This window comes from Nothoprocta perdicaria, unplaced genomic scaffold (genome assembly GCF_003342845.1).
Source record: "Nothoprocta perdicaria isolate Ctin4 unplaced genomic scaffold, notPer1 scaffold_34, whole genome shotgun sequence".
NCBI lineage: Eukaryota > Metazoa > Chordata > Aves > Tinamiformes > Tinamidae > Nothoprocta > Nothoprocta perdicaria.
The window spans coordinates 2,636,698-2,663,686 of record NW_020455577.1 but is presented as its reverse complement, the minus strand read 5'-3'; the positions used below and the strand labels follow the sequence as shown (position 1 = coordinate 2,663,686).

Here is a 26,989-nt window from a genome sequence, read left to right as displayed (position 1 = left end):
TTATATCATGCGCATCATATCCTTCTGCACAACTTAACCTCTAGTAGCAACTCATATTTAGAAAATGATATGTTTTAAGGTAGTAGAACAGGGGAGAAAATCATGACAGAATGCATAAGGGTTTTCATGGATCTGTTCCTTTTTCCAGCTGGTGTGCTGGGCTATGCTTTGAAGTTCATAAGGAAATGAATGTTTTAAAGTTTCTAGGTGTAAAGCTGCGTACTGATGTGTGCAGATGTTGAGGAAGGATGGAGATTGCCTCCAAAAGGGTCTTAGTAACACAGCTGTGAATTAAATTTTGCTGAAGCTAACAAAATGAAATAGAATAGATGTCAGATCCAACTTTTGACTAGCCTCACCCTGAAGTGCACAGCCATGGGAATGCAGGCTGCCCCTCCAGGCTCACTGAGACTCCGGTTCTGACACAATTTCTGCTTCAGACCAAGTACTGAAGCAAGCAGTACTCYTGCTTGTACCAGCCCCTTTGTGATCTGCATCAGTTGAGTGATCTCTGCTGACTACATAAAGGTAAAAATCATGACAGGAAATGCCAGGTTAGTCTCAGTCAATAGGTAACCACGGGTTTCTCTGCAGGTCCTATTTTTTTTTCCAGTTATATGAGGATTTGACTTGAAAAGAGTTTGAGGGACAGCAGAAACTATTTCCATGCAGAGAGATATTCATTAATTTTTGAACGCTGCAAGGAAAATCAGATTTACTAAGTCCCAAATTGGACTCTTACCATTCCATTCAAATCACGGAGCTGGCATTATCACACATGGTTATTTATGCAGGTCATTTGTCTGCCGTTCACTCTGCTGCAGGACATCATGGCTAGTCTCTGTAGTGGTGTTCACAGCAACAGGTACTGAGCTCATGACACGGCCAGGCCAGATTGGCCTCACAGACCTCCTGCAGTCATCAGCCCTGGCGTATTTTTGTGWCATAGCATTTGTCTGACTGACTGAGTCACGTGGTGACTTGCTCAGTAGAGGTTAAGGCAGTCCTTGCCTTGCTCTGCTGAGGTGACAATTTTCTTTTCTTGCCTCCTACATAATGATAACAGAAAAAAAAACGAATTTCTATAGAGTGGAGCCATTCCATCCCACTAGGAAAGTTGAAACAATCCTCCCACATTTCTTAGATCTCTGTGTTAGGTGAGTCAAGAGGAAGGAAACACTCCAGTATGTCAGGAGTAATGTCGAGAATATCTGATAGGCCATTTATAAATTTTTCACTTGTTCTTTGCCTGCAAGATGTCCTTTGAGAAATGACCTGGCCCGGAGGAAGGTCAAGAATAGGAACTGAAAGTCTGCTCTATAATCAGCCATGCCTGTCTTGGAAAGATGCAGGATGCTTCATGGTGCAGGTAAAGAAAAAAAAAACAGAACATTCACCAGTGTCAATATATGCGCAGAAGTCTTCCTTGGGAACACTCTAAGTAATAGTAATAAGCCTCTCATCTGAGAGGAACAGCATTAAAAGGCAATTGGTTTCAATGAGCCTAATGTGATGCTATCCTTTAGAATTAAAACATTTGCCACTAGGGCCTATCTCCCATAAACAGAGAACTGTAGAGGTATTCAGCAAGCCTTCAAAATGAGGGCAGTAAGGATTCTGCCACCCAATGATACAAAATTTGAAAGCATGAATAAATAAATATTATCCAGTTGTAATTAGTGTAGTAGTATCATTTTTGTTATTATTCCTGTTAATATTTTCCTTTAATTTCTCCCCTGAGAAAACTGTTTCATCTAATTATAYGAGAGATTTAACCCCCTTGACACTCCTTCCTTTCCTAATTCTATTCTTATATCTCTTCCACTTACTCTCCTTCTTCCCAACCCCCCCCCCAAAAAAAAAAACAGAATAGACTTAAACCTGAGCATTCTCCAGTTTTCTCCTAGGATCACATTTCCTTTGATCTTTGGGGTTATTAATTATAGATAGATGTGGACAGAACAAGTCATTTTCTTACTGTGCTACCAAAACAGGGTCTGACTTATAAGGAATGAACTATCTTACTTAATTAGAGGTTCAGCTGTGGTATCTTCTCAAGACAATTTGGGATTGATTTGACCATGGCAGTCTGCAGTAACAATTTTAATTCCATTTATGATCAAGGGGTCTTGTACGCATAATATTGCAGAATTGTTAAAACATTTGTCCTTTAAAGTGCCAGGGAAATTGGAGCATCACCTCTCCGATGGGGCATGGAGCCTATGGTTTATGTTAGCTAAAATGGTTGCACTTATGTGGAGTCCTCTCCTTTGTGCCCTGTCTGTATCTTAAGTGCACCCAGCCCTATATTTTCAAGTGATCTATGGCAGCTGCATTTAAAGTTCAGTTTTTTCTTTGCATAAATAGGAACATGTTATTTCTGCTAATAACTTTCAGACTGTTTTCCCTTTATTCTGTTTTTGACAGAAAGCAAGCTTGGGTTATCCTGGTTCAATATATGATCATAACCATAAAATTAATTAGATGAGCATCAATTTGTAAGCTACATCATTTTGTTCTTAGTATCATATGCTCATCATTAGATATATTGATTTGTTTTGCTAGGAAGTTACACATTTAAGATACTTTAACATCGAATTACCATCATTGTTATACTTATTACACAGTAAGCTATTTAAATATTTTTAAATATTTAGGGTAATAGGGTAATTATACAAGTATTACCCACCTAAGAAATAAAACTTTAAAATTAGGAGTGTTCTTAATTCTTTCTCCTCAGTCACTAACCTGTAGTAGCTTTGCAATCATATACTATGGGTACATATGATGGTTGTTTAAAACAAATTTAACACAAATACTAGTGTCAAGGAATCTAAGAAAGCTTCCTCTAAAGCAAATGAATCCAGTCATACTACTGTTTTAATAATTTCTGTTATTCTTCTAAAATCACTCTTTCTCAAGTTCACAACTTGCTTTCATTCCACRTACATACATTTTTATTCAGTATTGCCAAAAATTACATATTTTAACTGAGTGAGGTTTGTTTCTCCAAGTTCTGGCAAGAAGCTTTTATGAGTATTTTTCTTTACGCTGCAATCTTCAATATCTATGCCAGATATATATACAAATATATTCCATGTACGGCATTCACAAACTACATTTGGGAAAGGAGAAAGTTCAGTTCACAAACCATGGGGGCCTCTGCCTGCTGTGGTTAATGTACGGAGCCAGCTGCAAGCTGATGGGTGCTCATCTGTCAGCAGATTAAAAATTAGCTCCAAGGCTCCCCAGAGCCTCCTTAGCTCCTTAGGAAGCTGGTGGTGGGAGCTAAGGTTCCTTAAGCCTCTGGAGCCCAGCTCCACACTAAATCATGCAGGTGTCCATTGCCAGCCTGGCCTTGCAGTTTAGGAGACTTCAGAGAAGGAACTTGGCTCTGTAAGTAGCACTTCAGTACCAATCACCAGGTCAACCTGCTTGCACCTYGGATTAGGCCTAGCTGGCCTAACTGCCCTGCTAGGGAAACTTGGTTCCTCTGGAACAGGGTAGCTGCACTTCATTGACTGGACCAAGGCATGGGACTTCTCTGACAAAGGTGAGGGGCTCTATGGCAAAGAGAAGGAGCTCCAGGCCCTCCTTGCTCTCTAATGAACCTGGGGACAAGAGAGGAAGAGTTGCAGGAATGCACCCTCTGGAGAACCTCTGCTTGCTGATCTGCAGGGAGCCCTATGTACCAGCTGCAGAGGGACATGACCTGCCCTGCTGAGGAGCTCCCTCTTGGCTTGTGGTGGATGTGCTTTCACCACGCTTCTCAGGTAAGAGGCTGCATGCATGTATGAATATATAGTATAAAATAATTTTATAGAATGGTTGGAATACATAGGTATCCTTCTAAGTATCAAAAATGTAGAAGGGGAAAGATGTTCCTATAGATCAAAATTTCCATCCCAATTGGTAGGAATTTTGTCATGGTGTTGAAACACAAAGTTTAACTTGACCCACACAGGTGACGTGCAATCTCAGCACCTCAGAGATTGCTCAGAAGCCAAATTTAGTGAGCAGGAACAGCAGCAATTTATACACCTTTGCCACGACTGCCCAGCCTGCTGCACAGATTTGGTTCTGAATCAGGAGAAAAGGGGCTGTCTTCATCTTATTTAGTCTTGTGTTCTCCTTAGGATCACAGAAGGTGGGTAGTTACACGGACATACTACAGTGAGGAGGAATAGTCTCATGTTTCCTACTGTGTTAGGTCACAAAGCTTGTGCTCTGTTGGTCTTTAAACCAGTGTAGAAGTAAAATGCTCCTAACCTCTATACTGGGACTGCATCTGCGGCTCTCCTGACTTAGCCCAGATTGAGGCAAAAGCCAAGCAGAAGAAAATGATTACAGCAGGGGCTATGACGCTTTCAATTTCCAGTAATAACATGTCCTAGTATGCACTGAATTAAAATGAAAAAAGCTCTGCTTTATGATGATGTAAAATTGTATCATTCAATCACTTACAATTGATTTGACTGCTGTTTACTCAAAACATGTGGTTTGCATATATGCAAAAATCATAGTTGTATACACTGATGTGAGGTAATTAGCTGGATTGAATCTACTTTATGAAGGTCATGAAGTGAGCTTTATGGAGGTCCAACAGATCTTTTCTGCCCCAAAGAAATGGTGGTTTGCAGGACTGCAAAAGACTCCGGGTAAAATCAGAATTCGGTAAGCCCAAGATTTTTAGTGGCGGTGATGGTCAGCATGAAAGGAGTTTGTGGTGAYGATATCTTTCTTAAATGATGTTGAGCTAAAGTAGGTCAATGCCTTCATGAGGTTTCATGAAGGACCTGAATTCACAGTAATGAAACAGGCTGTTACTTAGACGAGAAACTATGAACGTCAGATATGGAATCTGTAATTGTCCTGACTTTGCCTTGAGATGCCTTGACTGAAGTTTTTATATAGAAATTTTTATTTAAGTTTCTTCAGATATGATTGTTGAGGTCTTGCTTTTACTAGCATTTTTTTTTTACCATTTTCTTTAGTAATTTTCATAGCACTTTTCCTTTCTCTTCTCGCCACTGCTGTTTGCTACAGTGATTAAGTTTTCATAAGAGTCAGAACAATGTCAACACAATGTTAAGATAATGTCAAGGAAAATATATAAGGAAGACACTGTAAAGGAGGGAAGGAGAAAAGAGCTGTCAGTGCTCTGTAGAATAGTCTGCTGAGAAAATACTTCAATGATAAAATCATGGTTACTGTGAGCCAGGTGAGACAGAGAGAATAAAGTGCAGATATTTAGGTTGTTGCACCATGAGTATGAGCATGGTGCAATTGGAAGACAGTTCAGCATTAACGACTGAAAAAGCAATTTACAGGGATGTCTTTTCTACCAAACACTTTTTCTCCAAGTGTTTTTCCAGGACATGTTCCAGCTTCTAATATTCTCTCAAAAGGATTCTATTCTGATTTAAATGCCTGGCACATTAATTTCTGTTAGACACACACCCTCGATAAAATCAAGGAAAAGTGCAGCTCTTATTCAAGCACATATTTAGCACACAAGTGCAGAATTCAAGCACATCTTTAAATCAGGCCCTCAGTGCATCTTCTTTTTCTGAAATATTTTTGGGAAAGGAGAGAGGTGTTCTAAGGAGGGGAACAAGGGCAGCCGCACAGCTTGCATGAGGCTGCTGGATGTTCTGAGAGTAAAGCTCTAAGGCAGTACTTCTGTCATAGCCCTGCTGAAGGCTCTTGCAGGGTCAAGGGCTGACAACACCGAGAGCAGTCTGCAAGGTTTAAAATTAAACCACTGGTCCCCCAGTGAGTCTGTGAAGCTGTTCTTTGTGTATATGCTCTCGCTCCTCACAGGACTAGGGCAAATGCAGGGTCTGCATAGTCTTTCTGACCTGTTTCTGAACCTCAGAGCAAATAACCAGACTTCTGAGGGTTTAGATGGATGCTAATCAGTGCCATGTCACATCTGGAAAAACAACACTGTTAGGGACTTCTACGTAATTGTGTGTTTTATTTATTAAAAACTACTGAAAATTTTCCAGGTAATAATGCACTTAAGCACTTCAAAATACTTAAGAAAACAATTAATGAGTAGTATTTTCAGATATCTTCAGCTATGGAGAATGAACTAACTTAAGCATAAAAATGCTAAGTACTTCTTGAGTATTGTATTTACTTATCTATCTATATAAAAGGAAGAAGGCTGAGAGTTGTCATTTTTTTCTGATTAGCTGCCTATGAAACAAAAGAAAGCAAACATAGGATAACTTTAGATCAACAAGCATTTCTATTGCTATGCTATGACTATTTGCTGTTTGGGACAGCACTCCCATACAATTAGCTTAAACAGTGTGTTGTTGGAAGTTGATTTCTGTCCCCGTCTCTGCACCCTTCAAGTTCTGCAAGTTCTGTTAGTCTGAAAATAGTCTATCGTCTTGAATCGGGCATGAGCTGGAAGAGAGTGTTGTTTTTGCCTGAGGTCCAGGTGCCTCCTGCCTCTAGAGTTTGCACCTCAGACAATAGGTGCCTCTGGTAATTTCTGCCATTGAACAATCATCCTGAAAAGAAGTCCAGAAGATGGCAAGTCAGTGACTAAGAACATATATATTCTATTTTTTTCCTGGATTATCACCCCTGCCACCACTCGTTCCGTGACAAAAGGGAGAAAGATCTCTACATGAAAAGAGTCTACAAGTTACCAAAAAAAAAAAAGTTATATACCAGAAATATTTCATATAGTGGTTTTTTTTTTTTTTAGGAAGAATCCTTAAGAAGCCTGTTCCTTCCCACTCGCCTCACTCTGCTGGCTTTTGGCACAATTTTAGCTCTGCACTGTATTGCTAACTTTGAAACAAGTAAAAGTCTCTGTAGGAGTTTAAACCTGAACTAAATATACAACTCTAAGTATTGGGAGGACAAATTAGTTTTACAAGGTGAAGTGCCAGACTGATCCTCAATATAGAAAGCAAAGCCCTAACTATTAACACAGAAAAATAGTGGATTCCAAGACTTCACTTGGGAAGTAGAACTAATTAGAAAAGATTAACAGAAATGAGGCATGTAATGGCTGGAACAAGGCATGACTGCACTATGAAAGGCTGAATTGCTGGACCTTGCATCACGGTCAAGTACCTAAAAATTAAAGTTTTTCTTGTTGTTTTTTGTACTSACGGGAGATTTCCTGTTCTGTGACTGCTTTTTCACAAAAACATGAAATGCTAACCATCACAAAACATGAAAACCAGTCTCCCAGCTGTCTGTCTGTTTGTAGGCGTATTAATAAAAGTAAGTAAATGGTTCATCTGTCTGTGGAATAGACAACGCAGCACATCTCTATTTAAATTGAGGTGAGATTTAATAACTGAAAATTATCATTGCCAAGCCCTCAAATTCTTTAATGAACATTAAAGAATGCAGTTCTACTTTCACTGCATCTTCGTGCAGAGAAAGTATCTCAAAGGACGTAACTCTCCGTGCACTTGAAATGAAACCATTCTTGATTGCAAGCACAAGCCTCCAGGTTAAGTAAAGCAACCATGGTGGTTCTGACACAGTGCAGCAGCAAATTTGCTGAAGCCAGTGGACTTAGAAAGTTAACCTGGAATCAAGTCTGTTGACTGCTATGCATGTCTCTCAGAGGCACTATGACATATGTAACTCTACCTGCAGCAAAACTCCTGTCAGGTTGGGGGATACAGCAGGTCTGTCTTCCTAAGCTGTGAGGCAGAGAGAATTCTTGCTGAGATCTGCAGGAGCAGGAAATGCCTACACGAATCTACGAGCTGATGGGCTCTACCTCAAAGTGAAATACATTTCAGTTTGAAGGATTTCCCACAGTTTTCGCACTATAGTAGAAATGATAGAACTGATCTAATTTTTTTCTGCAGCGTGCAAGTCAGAACTTCATTATTTTCCTTCCAACCTCCCTTCTTTCCAGCACTGGATCATTGTCAGATCATCTAGTCTGTTTAGCAGAAGGAAGATTTTTATCCAGATTCCTCACGGATATTCAGTGACAATCCTTTCTGCTCCCACTTAATCCTATTAAAATTATGCACCTAAATATTTCTAAGTTTTATTATTTTTCACTGCCTTGGACAACAGCAGAAGTTATGTGATGTCTACTTGCTCTTCAGGAAATTCAGTGCACTGTGAGAACAGTCATTTGAATGCAAAATTATTGATTTAGTCAACTTGCTCTTCTTGCACTTTCCCATGAGCTCCAAACTTGCTAGATGTTAGAGTAAATTGAATCAGACATGTAAGATACTCAAGAGGGAAGAGAACAGATAGTTCTTGTTACATCAAGCAGAGGGTGTTTTTACATAGACTGAGGCTTGCAAACGTTCAGCACGATTAGAAGTGAACAAAGCACTGCAAATGTCAGCACTGTTTAATGTGGAAAAAAGAAAATTACTTCAACAGATGGATTAGCAGAGAAAGTAGGTTTATCTAGAAAGTCTGATTTGTTGGGTCTTATATGATGTTTTCTCTTTGCCCTTTGCCGTTATACTGTAGGATATACACTGTATACACTGTATTAYGCTGTCATAGGATATGCCCTAATGTAGCCCTCCAAATAAGCAAATGGAGAAAAGAAGTTTATATTATCTTTCCTGCAAACTTGTTTTTTACCTTCTCCTACATTTAAGATAGAAATTAAAGTAAATCTTTCTACGTTCTTTAACTTCTGCATTTCGGGGACAGAAAGAACCCTTGACAGTCCTGTCCATCTTCCTCCCATTCTGCAGTTCTGACTTCATCTCTGATGTACCAGTGTCTCTCCCTTATCTGCTTCTGTCATTGCTACTTCTGCACATGCTCGGCCTACGAGCCTTGTGCCTGTGCTACACCTAACCCCTCCATAAGGCTAGCAATGGAAAATGAGGAGGGTGCTGGAGAACTAGATGCCGTTAGGATTGCCATCAGCTGTCTCGGGCCTGGCAGTGTTGGGGGCATTTTTGTAGCTCTCAAATCAGTAGAGTCAAAACTGAACTACATGCTGCATGGTCTGTAGACTCCCCATCTTTAGCCTTTTAATTGAATTGCATCTCATGTGGCCCATAATCAATATTTATGGAAGCGTGCATGTAATCTGAACTTCAGTTAACTCTTCTTCCTTAAAAAAGTGAATCACCAACTGGTTGCTGTGGGATGTTGAGCACTGTGTGGTCCACATATTCACAAAAATGCATCTCCCTGCAGAGATGCCTGTATAAATAACAGGACAAACACAGATGGGTGCAGACAGAACTCCTTTCCCACAGTTTGATCCAGGTGCTGTTCAGCAGCACGAGCGCGGCACAGTGCCTGAACCAATAATTCTCCCTCTCCACATGAGCTGGGACTCGGCGTGGTGCAAACCCAGCTCCACCATTCCTGCACCTAAGGGGGCTGATATCCAGGCAGCAGCAGTGTGACACGTATCAGTTCTGACGTGCTCTCAGAGGCTCCTTTTCCTGCTTTTAAGAGGTTGGTGAGTTATATTGCAGACTTTTTTTTTTTTTTTTTTTTTTTTCCTGAAAACAAACTCTGGTCAAGTCTTTCAGGGGTGTGGGCACTAGGCTGTATTCAGATTCCTGCATGCTTAGGCTGTACTAAAACTTCTTTTTAAACACAAACAAAATGTCGCAAAGCTCTAACTTTACTTGCTTAGYAAAACACATTGGAAGCTGCTGCTCTGTGTAGATGGCTTCTCAAGGCTAGAATTTGAGTGTTTGGGAAATTCTGCCATGATTATCTGTTAATACAGGCCACTTAAATTTTAGTTGCTTACAGTCATGACTGTCGGTCTTTCTAAATCTTTGCTTAGAAAACAACAATTATGTTGTTTCCAAAGTTTGTGACTTGTGTTTAAAGTGAGGTATTATAGTCAAATTCAGAATTAAGGCCTGAACCTTGTGGGACAGACTAGTGAGGTGCTCTGTGCCCTGTTAGAAACCCCAAAGACAGAGAACAGGAATTGTCAAGGAAAGAGCGTGACTGAGGTACAAGGATTTTATCTGCTGCACACAGCCGGTTAGCAGCTCATGCCCCTTTTCCACCCACAGAAATCCTTGCCTGCAGAAATATTCTGATCCCTGTCCCCACTGACAAGACTTCAGGCAGGCAGAAGCTGCCCTAACCCTGAAGCTGCAGCAGCAACCGCAGAATCGCTCTGTTGATGCCTGGAGAGGAACACGTTTCACTGGGGCCTGGAGCTGCCCCTTCCAGCTCCGGTCCCAGCTGCTTGGTTCGTGTCACAGCACTTGAGCTGCCTGCAGAGAAGGGTTGTCCACTGCAGTATTTGTCAAAAAGACCAAGCAACTTTTTGTTGACCCATATTATGGGTGAGTAAAATATCATCAATATAAAGTAAATATAAAAGTCTGATTGTAAAAATGTCTCCCCCTACTTTTCCTCCTCAGTTTGATGGACTGAGAGGTGTTTCCTGATTATTGTACTGTGAATAATTGAGAAAATGGAAAAGTACAGGGAGATCTGAGTGATGAAACATGCTGGTCCATAAAACCAATAAATTAATATCAATTTAGAAAATAATACATGTAGGTTTATCTGCTTGCTACCTGCTGACTGTGACTGTAGATGAGTCAATTAGGTTTAAAGTCTCCCCTAAGAAAATAGTGTAAATATCTTTTTTTTTCTTTTCTTTTTAGAACCAAGTACAAAAAGCAAAGGAAATAATGAAGGCTGCCTAGAGATTGAGAAATTCTTTTTTTAGTATTAAAAAGTGAATCATAAATAAGTATATATACTTATATATAGTTTATATATAAAATATATATAATAATATATATTATATATAAAATATAATGTATACATATAAATATATGTATATATAATGTATACATATAAATATATATGTGTGTGTGTATACACACATATATATACATATACATATACATACATATATATATACATATACATATACATACATATATATATATATAAAAGCATCTTTGAGAGGCATCTGGCTCCAAACTCCTATCAACAGTGGGATCAAAGGTACTTAGCTGGCTCTTATTCCAAGTGATTTGACCTAAAAATCTGGAAACCAAACTGTCTGATAGATTGATAGGCAAACTGTCTATCAGTCCCCAGTGTAACCAATGCTTGTAGTGCAGGGCTGCTTATTTTAAACCCAAGAAACTGAAAATCAAGAGTAGGTACTTGATATGTCAAAGAATCAGGGTGAACTATTTTCTAACTTAAATGTAGACAACAATTCTGTTGATAATGCAAGAACTGAAAGAAAAGTATCCTTACAATTAGGAAAGTCCCATTAACGTTTCATTTAACCCTTCCGTACTCCCTTTAAAACATTTTACTTTGTAATATCTACCCTTCTGAAGGTCATGGAGGACATTGGACCATGTTGTCTTCCTTGATTGCCATTTTATTTTACATAGTTAAGACTGTAATCATGCCCTCCCTCTGGCCTCTCTTTCCTTGGCCCCTTCATCATAGGTCACATCTTTCTAAATGTCTTTCTATTTTTCCTCTCTCTCCAGCTTTTCTCTAATTGTCTCTTTCTCATAGTAATTCTCAAAAGTGGATACCTGAATAGTGGACTGATTAGTCTCCCGCATCTTGCATGTCATGTTCCTGCTACCATACTGCCTTTTCACATATTTTTTTTCAAGATGTGACTATCTAATTTGAATGTCAATATTTGAGCATTTTTTTAATAGCCCTACTTTTTTATCTGAGTTTCCTCCTGAATAGAGGAAAAGGGGTATGGGACTGCAAAGGGATGGGACTTCCCAGGTATCTAGTTCATCAGAAGTGACTTCTTTGTCTGGAAAATGTAAGGCCAGATATCATCATCTTAGGATTTCTCTTGCTTACAGTTACAGAGGCATTATCCATAATGAGGCATATCAATTAAAAGTGGGGGGGACAGAAGACCTTATGCATGACTCCAGAAGCTGTTGCTCTGAGCTCACTTAGGGCAAGCATCTGAAAGCTAGGATATTTCATTTATGATATGAAATGGGTGCAGTCTATGTCAGGTAGCACAGAGGGAAGGTTGCAGCATTCCTCATGGGAGCAGTGCTTAGATGTTGCTGACTGCAGCTCTGGCAGGCCTGGCTTTGGCAACGCACAGCTGACTAATGAGGCTCTACTGAAGCTTCGTATCTGTTACGAACACATCAAATGTTCCTTCTAACAATGCCGTGCTGGGAAGCTACTTGCATCAGCTGAGCGTGCAGGAGGGACAAGTGGCATGGACAAAGCCACAAATCTCTTCATAAGTAGAGCTTTATTCCTAGCACAGTAATTATGCATTAATTAGAAGTGTAGTGAGGAATGGGGACAGTTGCAAGAGATTAAAAGTGCTTGTCCATGGGGAAAATTTGCATAGCGCCAGTATCTCAGAGAGGTGGAAACGGAGTGCAAATATGGCTTGTTCACAACAGCAAACCCAACAGAATAGTACAGAACAGAATTTACTCCTAATAGTAATTCTGAATGAAATTTCCTTATTGTGAAATCAATAATAATGAGAGGTAATGTGGCTGCAGACAGGCTCTAGCTTAAAACCATTCACTGCAACTGTCTCAAAGTCCTTGTCTTGGTAGGTTAGATTGAAGTAGTTCCCCTTTTCTCACCTGCAAAATATTTTAATTTCATTGCATCTGCTATAAAATTAGTAGCTGTTATAAAATGGTTGTTGTTCTACCAGTCCTATGGGATGTGTCTCAGTCTACTTACACCAATAACCACCTCCGAGTATTCACGAGCTGGAAAACCTATTACAAGTAGGAATGTTATAGGAAAAGATATTTATTTCCCAAACTGTGTAGAATATACCAATTATAAGAAAAACTTGATGTGTACGTATTTAATCTTAATCTGATTTAAGATTAGAATCCGTTGAGGGAAGATAAATTCAGTGAATTGATTAAGAAATATGAGTAAGAAACAAACTTTTATACATACTAGTAGTATACTATACATCCTCAACTTTTATATCTTGGTCACTCAGCTTTAATTTTTAAGTAAGGAAATAAATACAGTCTATTGTTCTGTTTATATTTCTGTTTTATCTGTTCACAGTTATCTTCTTGCTAATTCTTGGCAATTTTAAAGCTCTGGCACACAAACTTTCATGAGTGAAAGCACTCAACAAGATTCTTAAATATGCTGCACTTACTGTACACAGGTTCCTGAGCCTGATTCTGTCTTCCACAGATTGCTCCATTCGAGCACATCAGTCTGTAACAGCACACATCACTCTGTAACAGTCTGAGAACATTAGAAAGCCCTAATGCTTGAGTCTGACACATGCTTGGACGCCACAGAAAAAACTCCTGCTGCATCTGAAATGTCATCCCAGGCAACATCTGTGCAAAGGAAAAGGTACGAGATGACRTATAACAGCTTTTATCTCCCTTGCCTCCCTGAATTAAGTTGTGCTCAGCCAAGGCCAAAACAAAAACTTGTGATTACCTTCTTTTGCTGAATCTTGTATGCGTGGTTGTTTTCTTGCAGTTTACACTCTAGCGATGTTTTATGTTTAATGTTTTTAACATGACGTTCTTAAATTTGTAAGTGTCTAAATTGTTATTCCTCTTCCCTCAGTGTTTTTATGTTGCTTTAATTTGCCTGCCTCATGTATAAATGAAATTTCCTAATTGTCACCATTTTAGTTACTTAGATTTAGATTTTTTGTTATATTTAGATTCTGTCTCAGAGTTTTCCATACAAGGCTTTAGTCTGCTGTTGATCACACAGTGCACAGATTTGGCGGGGGGAAGAAGTAGAAGATCTAGCCCCTTTTGTCCAGGAGATGTCCTGTTGCGAGATAATTTAGAAAAGAACATTCTGGCACTRCTGACTGATGTCAGCAGCTTCTCAAGCAAGAAAACTACTAGCATAAAAGAGTAAGAGTTTCTATGACATTTTATGTTTTTCTTCTATGCTTTAAAGTTTTTTTTGTCGTTGTTTTGGGTTTTCCTTTTTTACAGTGCTGCTTGATCTCTCTGCATCTGTTTGCTTTTCGGTATGTAATTTATGTTGGTCTGTAAACTGTCCAAGTAACAATTCGAGTGATGCAGCAACAGAAGGTGACCCAGATTACACCACGCTGTACGTTAATGCCAAGTCTTCATGTTTAATGGCAGCTGCTCCGAGCTTTGTCTTATTGCAATTCACATTCAACAGACGCAAATCGAATGGCATTCTCAAATAGGCACCCAGCCTCCTGTCTTCATTTTAAACATGTTCAAGAGCTACTGCTTTTCATGAACGTGTTTATCAGCTTCGCCAGCTGAGGCCATTTAGCCTCCTTCACTTGTATTTATGCTCAACCATCTGCCAAAATTAGCAAGCAAACCCAGTATTTTAGCCTACTTCTGTTTACGTGGAAGTTGGCTGAAAATATTTTCTCAACAAAAATAGTTGGACTTTTGTATCCTCTCATATCGAGGAGTTTAGAACACCAAATATAGCACATTTGTTTAATAACTGATTTCTCTAGATGTTTTAATTAAAGCATAATACAGTAATGATTACATAATAAAACAATGAGTGCTACCAGAATGCATAAGATGAACAACATAGAAAGCATGACTGCCTAAGCAAAAGATAAGCTAATCTGCAGTTTAAGCAGATAGGTTTAAAAACATTCAATGAATCTCACCAAAAGAGAGTTTTTAAACTCCTTTAAATAGGTACCTCTTACTTCCTATGTGTTTCATAACATAGTATTTTCATTATGTGAACAAAAATACTAAAAACTGTTTTCAGTCTCTCCCCCCCCCCAAAAAAAAAAAGTTTGAGCGCAAAGATCAGGAAAGCGAATATGCAGTAAGCATAAACAACTTACAGTATTATAGACTTTTTGGCATCTTCATCAATATTTTATAATCTCCTGATAAAACAAGTTTCCTGCTAGAAGTCCATGCCTAGCATCTCTCCAGAGGACGTGTTAGGAACGACAATAAAAGCGAAAAATCTTACTTTTCAGATGGATGAGCAGCAAAACACTGAGGTAGAAGATGAGCAGAAAGTTAATTCTTGAATGAGCCATATTCATCTTGATAGGACATCCTCTTCCGAGTTGTCTGTGCTCCAAGGAGCTGGTGCTGATCCTCACTGCTTCCTCCTGGTCTCCGCAGCTAAGCTGACAYCAGAGGCACGGAGCGCCCTGTCTGCCATCCCGGCGGGTGACCCTGTTCCCCACAAATCCACACACTTTGACTCCAAGGGCAGTTGCGCTTGTTGGGATTTCACTTGGGCGGATCGGAGTGATTTTTTAAACCTGGTGCAGATTTCTCTGCTCGCTGGAYTGGAGTCTCTGCCCAGCTCCCGTTGCAGAGCGGTGGCGTGCCTCGTGCGCTGCGTTGGGCTGACGCAGCGCAGCAAACACCGCGGGGAGCTTCTCGCCTAAGCTTCCGAAACATATCACAGGTTAGCTTCTACTTGAAGCTTGACTGATCCTTCGGATTCCTAGCAAAAACAYTTTATTTTTTGGCATAAAGCTGATTAATAAACACTTTATGCATTCCTTCTGTATCACATCCCATTAGAGCATGAAGTAAAAAGAGGAAACATCTTCCTTTTCTTTGCAGATTTCTTTACAGTTAGGTATTAACAGATTGGTTTTGGAAATCTTTTTATTAATATTGGATTTATTTACTTTTGTCTTCATCAAAAAGGGTTTAACAAGTGGGAGTTAGTGCAGGTGCTCTGAGCTTCACTGCATCATGTTAGAATTTCAAGCTGCCTGTTCACAGGAAAGTGACATTTATGGTTCAGGAGAGAAACAGTAGGGCTGGTAAGGATACGGGGACAGGAGATGTTCTTTTTTTACCCCCAATCCCTAGAATCTCAATCCCTGATTCAGCCAGTCTTTGATAATGTGTTCAACTTTACCCATACATTTAATTAAATACAGTCTTGTAGTCAAGCACATGTTTAAGCACTGAGCAAAGAACTTGATGATAAATGGTTTGTGAAAGACATTTTTAAAAGTTACTTATTATGGGTAAGTAATCTTTCAACTCTGATTATACATCTTTCCCATATTCTAGGACCTCCTTTTTTTCCCCACTTTGCTCATGTGCAAATGCTGCTTACCCACTGATAACCTTGTGACCCACAGCAGCTCTGTGGCAGTATCTATAATTATAAATAAACAGTTAAACAGCTATTTATGTTCTTCAGCTCTTTCTCTCTTAAGTCATCCCTTAGACTTATGTGTAGGGTAGTATGTGTTTGGATGTTTTCCTCTTATTGCCATCTGTCTATTTAGTTACTCTTGAAATTACTTAGTAACATATAAGAGCAGTACAGTGTGAACAGGAAAATATTATTATGCCTTCTGAGAAGTTTTTTGCTGGACTAAATTATGCACTTGAGTTCAGACCTGATTACCTACTTTAAGTGCATTATTATTTGTTTGCTAATGTTTAGTATCTAAGTAACTTATATATTTTCCATTATGTTTCTGAAAAATACCCAAATTGATTTGTGGAATATGTCTCCATTAATAGGACTTTGATATATTTCTCTATGCTGATTATAACTGCTGGTTAATTTGTCTTCACCTTTACTAGAGAATCATTGGGTTTCAGTGTAGAAGTAAAATTTAAAACTGATGAATATGGCATATTTCAATCAATTCTTAGTTGAAAGATGCCTTATCTGAAGATTTTCAGTTTCAATATATTAAAGTGAAAGCACAAGCAGACCAGAAAGGCCCACCAAAGTGTTATAAATATAAAGCTGAAAGGCGTGCTRTGGAAAAGCAAATTTTGCAGTTCTGAAAAAGGTATCCTAAGCACTGAAATGGAGTCTGTAAGCAAATCATKGCTCAGACAAGGAAAAAATGCTACCAACCCAAGATTATATTGTTACCAAGTAACCATGTGGTGGTTATAGTTTGTATGGCAAATTTATGAACAACTCTCTTTTTTTTGAAATTTCATTTATTAAAAAAAAAGAAAAAAGTGAATTACTTTCCAGCTATCACAAGAGGATTTTTATTCTCCAGAAGGGCTGGGTTTTTTTGATACCTTTGAAATTCAGCTCCACATTTCACAACTTCAAATGCGTTCTCCTCCTTGCAAGCTATTCTAGGATTTAATAGAGATGAAATTAAGTTATCTCACCACAGGCTGCTCCAAACCCTTGAATTTATGACAGGGGAGAGATTGAAGTAGCCCTGATACCTCATAGATACCATTTTTACACAGTAGAACATAGGACCTTAATGCAATTTGGATGCTGTCTCAGGGCAGCTTAGCTTTGATGAGCTTCTGCAGTCAGCTAAGTCAGAGGCTATGCCATTTACCCAGGGCAGAAGCTTGTGTTTCTTGCCATTTTCTTTTATCAAGGCATTGTCCCTTTTTATTGCTATTGCTCCCTTGCAATAATTACAGTGCTGTATGGTGTCACACTATACTAGTCAGTCATCTCTTCTAAAATATTTTACTGCTTCTCTCTAGCCAAAAAATGTCAATATCTAATGCCTTATGTTTCCTGATGTGAGCTCTGCTTTCAGCTTTCATATGACAGCAGTACTAATTAATTGTGCATCTTCTGCCACTCACTGCTGAGGATGCCGTTTCCTGATTGCTTGCTGATACTCCAATTTAAAGTGTAATTTTTGTTGACATTATCTTGTTTCTTCTAGGTCAAACACAATTATAGGTGATTATAATTACAATTGCAGGTATGGAGAGTAGCAGTGGAGTGATATTTACTTCTATGAAAGGTGGATAATGTTTGTATGAACTTATCAAGTGCAGATATTATCATCATGTTTTGGGCATTAAAATACATTTCTTTAGTATTTACTGAAAACGCTACATGATTGTTTCTCAGAATGATAGACCTAAATAAAAACACACTTCCTGGTCATGATATCTGTAGACTATTTACTAAACAGTTCATAGCTAACATTATTTCCACCATGTACTACTTTGGGCGGTTATGAATGAGCAAAACAATGCTGAGCAAGGGCTGGCTGGACAGCCCTGTGGAGGAAAAGCTGTAGTGCAACAGGAAGGTGTTTATGTCCCAAAACAGCAAAAAGCCTATTTCCATGTTTAATCATGTACTTGCATGGCCATGTAAATACACTGACCACAAGAAAGCACACTGAACAGCAGGCACCTGATCTAGTAACAGCCCAGGAGCAAGTACAAACTGCTGCATTTCCAGAAAAGAGTTTAAGCTGTTTGTTTTTTACCATATGGAGTCTCTCCTGAGTGCTTTTCACTTGAGCAAAACAAACAAAATTTGTAAGGTTTGTGTACGATTCCGCTGGAACCTGCAGAACTCYATCACATGTGTTTCACTTATTCTCTCCTTTGATCATTTTTTGCACAAAGGGCAAGTTCTTGCTGTATAGTGTGTGGTGCATATCACCAGGGAAGCAATTCCACTGCCAGAAATGAATGCTAGGTCAGGCCTCGTCAATGCAGAGGAAAATTTGCTATTAGTATTCTGAACCGTGCTATTAATGAACTGTCTRATCGTGAAGTTTCTGTCTGTACCAGTCATCTTCCTGTGAGTGTCAAGGTTACAGAAGTGCTTCATAAAATGAGGCAAATAGTGTCTTAGCACTTAATATTCCAATGCTTTTGTAAAATGTCTTGTAAATTTACTTTTTACTTCTATGTTTTCCACTTCAGCAGAATAGTGATGTGTTAACAGACTTACAAATCCTCTTCTAAATCTCTGCTTCCCTTCCTTCAGGCTAAGATAATTCATACAACAAAACAAAAATTCTTAGAACTGTAAGTATTGGTTTTACATCAAAAAATCCCTCCATCTTAAGAGAGATAACTGAATAGGTAAGTAATATGTTTGAAGGATTTTGGAAGAGATTTAAGCTATTATGTTGCATAGCATAGCACCTGATCAGTGCTAAAGGTTTTCAAGAGTAATTTGAGCACAGAAGCCTCAGCAGACAACTGAATAGGAGAAAAGGGAAGAGAATCGGTAAGCCAGGATTTTCATCAGTAACCAAAATCACTTGTGTTTAACACAAACTGTACTTGTGAACTTTAGGTAAATATTGTGATTATCCCATGAAGAGGCTAGTATGACAATATCCTATGCAGAGGTTCACAGCCGATGCTGTAGGAATCTTGGTTTTAGGAAATGTTCTGTGTAGAGAATAATGATGAATTATTTGGTTTTACAGGTGGAGAACAAGGCTGGGGCGGGGGGGCAGAAAATCAGTTTTTTCCCTAGTTCTGCCTCACCACTCTTACAGATGAAGCAAGCCTGTTTTGTTTTCAAGGTTTAAATCCTTCTAAAGAACTGTAATGTGCAAGCTCAGTACCCATCAAAGTTGTATTTGAAACAGGAAAATAGAGAAGCTTCCTTAATTTTTCCTTTTCTCTAAGATTCCTTTTCTCTATTTTTGTTTTTCTATCTTCTTATCATATTGACTATTTGTGACAAGATTTTTAAAAGCATCTGATGATTTGGGGCTCTTTAATTTGCAGGTTTCCGGTTGAAGGACACGACTTTCAGAAAGCGCCAAGCCAAAATTCCCTGCAGGCATCTCTGAAGTGTCTCAGCATGGGTCCTGGCAACTATGGAATTCCTGTTGGAAATCTTGGCCTCTGTGTTAAAGTACTGGGTARTATTATGGGATGTGAAACAATAGGTAGTGCTGGGTGCCCCAAAGGGATATCAAGTTCTGCTAAGCATTAGTTAAGACAGCATTCATCTTAATGCCAATGCATTTCGTATATGCCACAGTTTTGTACCAAACGAGATCTTGAAAGACTGTCAGTTTGAATTACATTGTTCACAAGGTAAAATGAAATATCCTGGCTTCCAAACTTGTGTTGATTCAGAATATTTCACACCTATTTTATCTGCTGGGGGTGATACTGGCTTCAGTGCGGATGACATGCATGACATGGTATCAGTGAGTCCCCACACGAGGGAAAGGAAAATTTCCCCTTGATGGAAATGACACAGCTTACTGTGAGGAGGGAGAAACAACCGATGTTGTAATGGATTTATATTCTAGTAGTGTCCTGGGGCCCCTTTAAATCACCAAGCAGTTTCTTGCTGAATTCAATGTATTACATGCACCTTAAAGTTTGGATGTGCTGCGAGCTTTGGATCAAGCACAAGTCAGCTTGACCACCTTCATTCCTGCAGCAGTAAATTCAGATTTCCATATTAATTTAGTGAAAATGAGTAACATAACATGGCCTTATATGACACTCTCTTTAAATAAGATCAGAAATCAATAAGCCAAAGTCATTATCAAATTTTATATTGATATGATAACCACATTCTACTAATTGGTCAAGAAATGAAATTAATTTTCTGAAGGCTATGCATGCAGCCCTTACCATAAAAGATATTTATTATATCACTGTCTCTAGAAACAACTAATTTGAGACTGCATTCTTTGCGGTTATTTAACATAATTTTATAAAATACAGCATATATTCAGTTTAGGGGCTTCCTAAACTTAAGAAACCCCACTGATTCTGAAACTAGGTGTTGCATTTGTAACTCAAGCCAGGAAAAGAAGTCTTTATATCCGGCTAAACTTGATGCAAATATAAGAAGTCTCTGGCAATAATAAGAGAAAAAATTATCATCTCCTCCAATCTATCATGACCATAAAGTAAGCAGAATTGTTTCAGACTGCAAAGCAACAGTGCCTGCAAGGGCTGTTTCTTGAGAACTGGGCAGGAATGGGGTGAGATGGTGGTCCCTTCTGACAATTTAGTCTTTGAAGTGGAACTGGCCAGGTTCTATAAGGTCAGGCTTTTAGAAGGAAGAGGGTTATTTCTTTATTTTTAAACTGTTTTATTGCAAAATTGTTGTAAAAAATGTTTTGACAATTTTAAATTAAAAAATATAATCTTCTGAGATTAAATTATCTTTTCCAAAAGAAAAAGTGTTTTTAAAAGGCTGAAGCCTAAATTAAGATTCATCCAGTCAAGCCTTTCAACTAATCCAAGCCACATTTTACATCATATATTTTCAAGGTAGTAAACAAATCTTAAAGATTTCAGTCTTTGGTTTGGTTTGGCAAAAGGAAAGTATTTTTCAAAGGAGAGAAAATCTTTCTCACTTTGAGATTTATTTTGAAGTTTCTCCTTCTTATCTTGATTCAAATAAAATGTACTAGCGGAAGCAGAATTTAAAAATGTTTTTACTAGGACAAACAATAGGGGATTTTTAATAAAGACAAGCATTCAAGTATCTGTGAGCCTTACACAGCCAACAGACTCAATATCCTCAGAGCATCTAGAATTGTTCTCTTTGAGATTTGTGAAGCTTACACTAGTGTTAATGAATGGAAATGTTTCACAATATCCTAATGTGGAAAGGGACAGAAGTGAAAATAAATAGAATAAATACTTCAGAAGGAATGTTATCGGCTTTTTGTTTAGGACTATTATGTGTGCTCTATGGATTTTCCCTAATAAAATTAATCTAAGAACGAATTCACCCCTTTCGCTATATTTACTGGAAAAGCATACACCTTTTCAAAAGGGCATAATATTAATCTTGGGAAAATAAACAAACACAGGAAGGAAACCTGATACAGCTGACCATACCCTAAGAAATCACTGAAATGGGTCTTGCAGCAGCAAGACTGCAGGCAGCTTATTGCTTTTGTTCATTTGGTTTTAATTCAAAAAGGCCACAGRATTATTCCAGGATTATTTCAGTGTTACGCTGAAATGACTAAAGAAACATCATCTTGCTTTTCCATTTACACTTGCACTTTAATAGCTGAGTTGACATTTAATTATTACTATTGGTTTTTTTTGGTTTGTATGATTTTTTTTTAAATGACTCCACTGCAAACATTTCTTATACAAGCTCCTTTGCTGGCCTTTGGTGCATACCACATCACTAACCAAGCAGAATTAACTCTAAATTTCTGGTTATTTGTAGTTAAGCACCTTTCTTCCATGCTGTGCACTTGCACAATCCAGACTCTAACTACCACTTTTTTTCATTGCAAGCAACTTTATCTTGCTTCATGTCTTCAATAGCGCCATGAAAGCGTAATTAATTTCCTTGTAATCTGTCTCTTGATATCAGAATCTAATTATATTTTCCTGTGAAAAATTTGTAATTACCATTCACATATAATTAAGAAATCAGGTAATGAGTGTCACCTAAGATAAAAGATGGACTTGAAAATTTCACTTATGCTGTAGTGATGCTTCAGAAACAGATATAATGCTCCTGCTTTCATTACACAGTGTTTTTTTCTTGTACAGAACAGAGAATTGCAAGACTTCACAACTGCTGCCTTTCCTGCTGATTGTAAGTAAACTGGCAATGCATAATAGAGTATATAACTTGCTCTCAGACAAATGAACGATGACGGGGAAAAATGTTCATATAACCCTGTAACATCCTACTGCTTTTACTAGCAGGTATCTTTCAGAGAGAGAGAAGGAAAAAAAAGGTATTGTAATAAATAAATAAATAAATAAATAAATGTTCCTATTAACTTTATAATTTAAATTAAATAACACCTATGAATTAGACAGATAGTGATTAAGGACAGCACAGAATAGCATTTCCATCTTGCTCTCTGCTTTGAAATACAGAGAGATGCCTTTTGAGCAGAGAGATGAATTTTGATTGCCTAACAACTGTAACCATGTGAAGGTTCATCACAATGGAAAGGAGAAGTAAGAGCTCTAAAAAGCTGCACTGTGCTGGTAGGCCTAGCTGCCTGCATTTTACGTCTTGTTAGAGGTACATATGGAATATTACCAGATAAAAGGTTTAAAAAGTGTTGCTAATTTGTCAGCTTCGTGTGCAAGTCTCCTGAATAAATGCCACTTCTGCCCTTCTAATTTCTTATGCATTCTGAAACTTATTTGAATTATATTTTGTTCACAAAACCAACTGGTGAATCTGTGCTTGTTTCTCTTGAAGAAGACACATTGTACATGTTTCTGTAAACATATCTGCATCTTAACCTGTTAGCCAAATTCTCTGTTGGGCAATGTAAGTGTGCCACAAGCCAGTGACTGCTGTTGTATCCAGTTCAAGCAGCCATAAATTGGCTGTGATATCCTAACAAAGATGCTATATTATGCTGTATAGCAAAGATGTTATGTTATGCTGTATAGCAAAGACCTTTTCTGACTCAGCAAAGGCATTTCAGGATCTATGGTATGCAGAACTATATAGAAGATCTGTTTTGTGGAAAGAAGTGTGTGTTGCCTCTCTGGCAATGCAAGATCTTTTTTTGTATGCAATTCAACAAGGTCTTTATGTCTCTGTGCATAAATARTGTGGTCGCATTACTCCATACTCAAAACAAGAAATGTTGGGTAAGAGATGGAGGGCAACTTGGTTCATGTGGAACTTTGCTTTAACATAGATGGACTGCTTAGAATATTAAAGTCATCCCTACGTAGGCATAATGTATGCTTGRTAGCTCAAAATGAGCTCTCTCCCCCTTGCAGATATCTCTCCCTTGCATCATCCTGAGACCATGGAGGGCAATGCTCAACTGAAAAAGAATGGACTTTGGCACGCACGGTGCCTCATTTATTCAGCTCTGCCGAATCCTAATGGTCAGCTCCCCAAATTCTCACTACCTCAGTCTAATACTATGTCAAATTTGCTCTTAAGWTTCAAGTAATACAAAGGCTGAAAACTGTATCTGTGCAAGGGTGCTAGACACAATGCCTAGGTCCCTAGCTATCAACACAAAGCCYCCAGCTGAGGCCTCTTATGACAGAACTCCTAGCTTCATGTTCTTTTTATGCAAAAGGCAAGCTGCTTTTCTTTGGGAGAGAGGGGAAAGACAGTGAATGTCTGTCAAACAGCTACAGAGCCTAGAAAGGCTCTTGTATCCTGTGGCCGAACAAACAGAACCAGGTCTGACTGTAATAAAACTCCAGTTACCTAACTCTTGGGGAGGATAGCTGGCATTTCTCCCTACTCAGTGATTTAATTTGGCCTGTCAGCCAGAGATAATTGGTTTCTGGTTGACTGAAAAAAGTGACAGTGACATCAGCTCTCTGCTACCCTTCATTATTGAAATTCTTGTTTTTTATAATAGGGCCTCAGCACACAGTGCGCTCCTGCAGTATTTACAGGTCTCTTGTGCAGTGCAGTGGAAAGGCAGCAATGTGAGACAAAGAGAAACCATTTCAAGCTGTTTATCCCATACGTTTTCAGAATACAAGGATTTTGAGAGCCAATATTATTTCTTTACCGGAAAGCCTGTTTTTTTTTTTTTTAACTAGAAATTTTATAATATTGTTGCAGTCATCATAGTCTAAGGTTATAAACAAAACAAGTTTTATAGGGAAAGGCAATATCTTTTATTAATCCAACTGATACAGCTGGAAAAATAAGGATTTTTGCACACATGAACCCTTCTTCAGGCCTTCTCAAGAACTCAGGAACTTTTGTATGCCCAAAGTGGTTTTTTTTTTTTTTCTTTCCTTATGCATCATCTGAACTAATATAGGATCCTATACTTCTGCTCAGATGTTGGCTTGATTATAGGGAAACACTTGTTTGATGCTAATGGTCTGCATGATATAAGGTTTAATTCTCCCTGTAGAAAGTGCATCCCAAAAGAACAGAAAATTGGTGTAAACCCTTGTTTCCTCTTCGTACAACTCCAGGGAAAGGGTGCAGCCTTAGTTTGCGGTGCTTGAGGTTTTGCATCAGATGCGATTACATAAAATAGGATTCCCTGGCTAGTATATTTTCAAAGTGCAAAGGTTATACAGGGTATCCAAGATCTACCATGGATTTTCAATCCAATGGTTTAGTGTTTAGGTTGACATCAGTTTTTCTCAGTTCTAGTTTCTGTGATTCTTACTCAATCCCTACCCGCAGCCAGCATATGCAAGGGAACCAAGTTCCTTTCCTCAGGAAAAAGTGGAGAGCACCCAAATAAAGAACTGTCCCYGTCCTTCCCTGGGTTACACTTCTTGGAAGGAGTGGGGTAGGTATCTGACCCGCTTCGCTAAACATTTCAGTCACATCTGTAACATTTCAATTACTGTGCTTTGGATGGGAAAGAGGAGAACAAGCTTGCTCAACAGGATTCAGTTGCCAAACGCCTATAATAGTATGACAAGGCTCCAACGGGTTAGTGCCCCACAGAGAACTGGATTGGGAAACTGAGGTGGTCTTTTCATAGCCTAGTTGAAAGAATTTCTTGGCATTGSTTTCAGGAATGGACTCTAATTCACCACTGTTGGCTAGAAAACTTGTTGAAGTCTCCAGACAATCTTATAACCCTTTCACTTCACAGCCTAATTTAAAACATTTGTGACTATGTGGTGACTGGCAATAAAATAGAGGAAAAATGTCGGAACAGAGGAAGTACAGGCTTTGTGGGCTTCTCCCCAGATCCTCRCTGCTGAATGGAAGACAGCAAGCGTACAAATTATGAAGAACAACGTGGGTAACTTTGCAGCAGTGTCATACGCAGTGAATCCCTGACACAGGAACCCTAGGAYTCCTAGAGACTCTCTCTCACCTGAGAAAAGTGTCATAGCCAACGTGAGGGCTGCTGTTTAGAAGAGGCTCTGACTTTATGCCATTACATCTATAGCTGGATGCTTGCTGTGAACAGCTCTTAATTTTGGGGTATAAATGGGGCTTGCTCTGTTATTCTAGTAGATGCTTAAATTTGCATGCTTTTGCTTTTTTTTTTTTTTTTTTTTTTTTTCTTTAATTTGTCTCATTGGCAGCTGCATGTTTACAATCAGAGAGAATATGCTATCTGCTGCTTATTGCTCCAATTGTTTTTGATTCAAATACTGTAATTTCTAGTTTCTTTATAACTTTGAAGTGAAAATCTTGAGCTGGAGAACAAGGATTTCCAGATAAAACCACCTTCTCATTTGCACAAAGCTGCCATTTCTTAATTTCCAATACTTCAAGAATATTTCTTTATTAAGTATATTGAATACCTCATTTAATAAATCTTATTTTCTTGGACAACATTTATAGAGCTACATGTGTAAATTCTGAAATGTCTCATACAGCTGCAAAACTGCTTCTTCATTTTGATTTTTGGCAAATGTTTGACAATATATTAGAAAATGGCTTTATTTTCAGGAATGTTGTATAAATGTAATATCTGTTGTAATTTGGTGATACCTGCAAAGACAGTCAGAGATTTTTACGATCTGTAMTATCCCTCTGCAAACCACATAGGGCTAAAAAAATGTATTACACATTTTAAATGTTTAGGAATGCTCCTGGAAGCCACAGCCAGCCACAGAAAACAGTGCACTCCCTATCATGTTATGATTAGTATGATTAGGACAATTAACCTTGTTGGTATCACACTACARGCATTCAAAGACTTGCACAGTTTGTCTTTCCCTTTCATAAAAGCCAACCTTTTTATCTGACCTATGTGACGGCTATTCTAGTAATAGAGGTGATAAAGTTCAGCATGAGTAAATATTGCCACAAGGATTAATACAGATTACATTTTGCCTCTGCCACTTTTGCTATATAAGAATTAACACTGAAAGAACCGTATTGACCTGAGAGTTCAAGGACATTTTGTTTCTGGAAGATAATTGCAGTACCAATGGCACCATGCTAATGGATTGCTTAGTGCTGTAGCACTTTTCTTTGAATTAAATCCTTCATGCAACACAAATCAGAAATAAGTGTTGGCCAAAAGGAAACAGTGCTGTCTAGGCTTGTGTTCAGCAACATATCTGCTGAATTTGTACATGTTGGCAGTCAGGACAGAGACCCTAGTTTTATCAGTGACTTGTAGTTGGCTGAGAACCAGAAAGTATTAAGAATATCAGCAAAAAGAACTAAGAGATGTTATAGGAAATAAAAGCAAAAGCAAACAAAACAAATTGAAAAACTTGATTTTATTTCTTAAATGGGAACGGAAAGAAAGTCATGACTTCAGACCAATATCTATTTAATAATACAGATGTTCAACTTTTGCTTTCTTTAACTGAGGAAAGTTTGGATGCCAATTCTAAATTTTGGTGATACTGATAGGAAAAAAAAAATATGCCCAGAATGGTTTTGTTTGGGA

General features: G+C 38.4%; 1 protein-coding gene and 1 long non-coding RNA gene across 3 annotated transcripts in view; one reads left to right on the top strand and one right to left on the bottom strand.

The window, feature by feature from the left end:
• CRB1 (crumbs 1, cell polarity complex component) overlaps window positions 1-15,064 on the bottom strand; it is an 84,063-nt gene extending 68,999 nt beyond the window's left edge. Inside the window, exon 1 of the mRNA XM_026043841.1 lies at window positions 14,935-15,064. Within this exon, the coding sequence (XP_025899626.1) occupies window positions 14,935-15,010 (76 nt within the window). The 5' untranslated portion in view covers window positions 15,011-15,064. The remainder of the gene's footprint in view (window positions 1-14,934) is intronic.
• LOC112951205 lies at window positions 3,381-20,754 on the top strand. Of its 2 annotated transcripts, XR_003250152.1 has the most exons (5): window positions 3,381-3,396; window positions 3,503-3,553; window positions 3,679-3,773; window positions 13,165-13,332; window positions 19,437-20,754. It is a non-coding gene; the product is annotated as an uncharacterized LOC112951205 (long non-coding RNA). The 2 variants fall into 2 exon arrangements; XR_003250151.1 differs by having other exon boundaries at window positions 3,389-3,553.
• The last annotated feature ends 6,235 nt before the right edge of the window (window positions 20,755-26,989 follow it).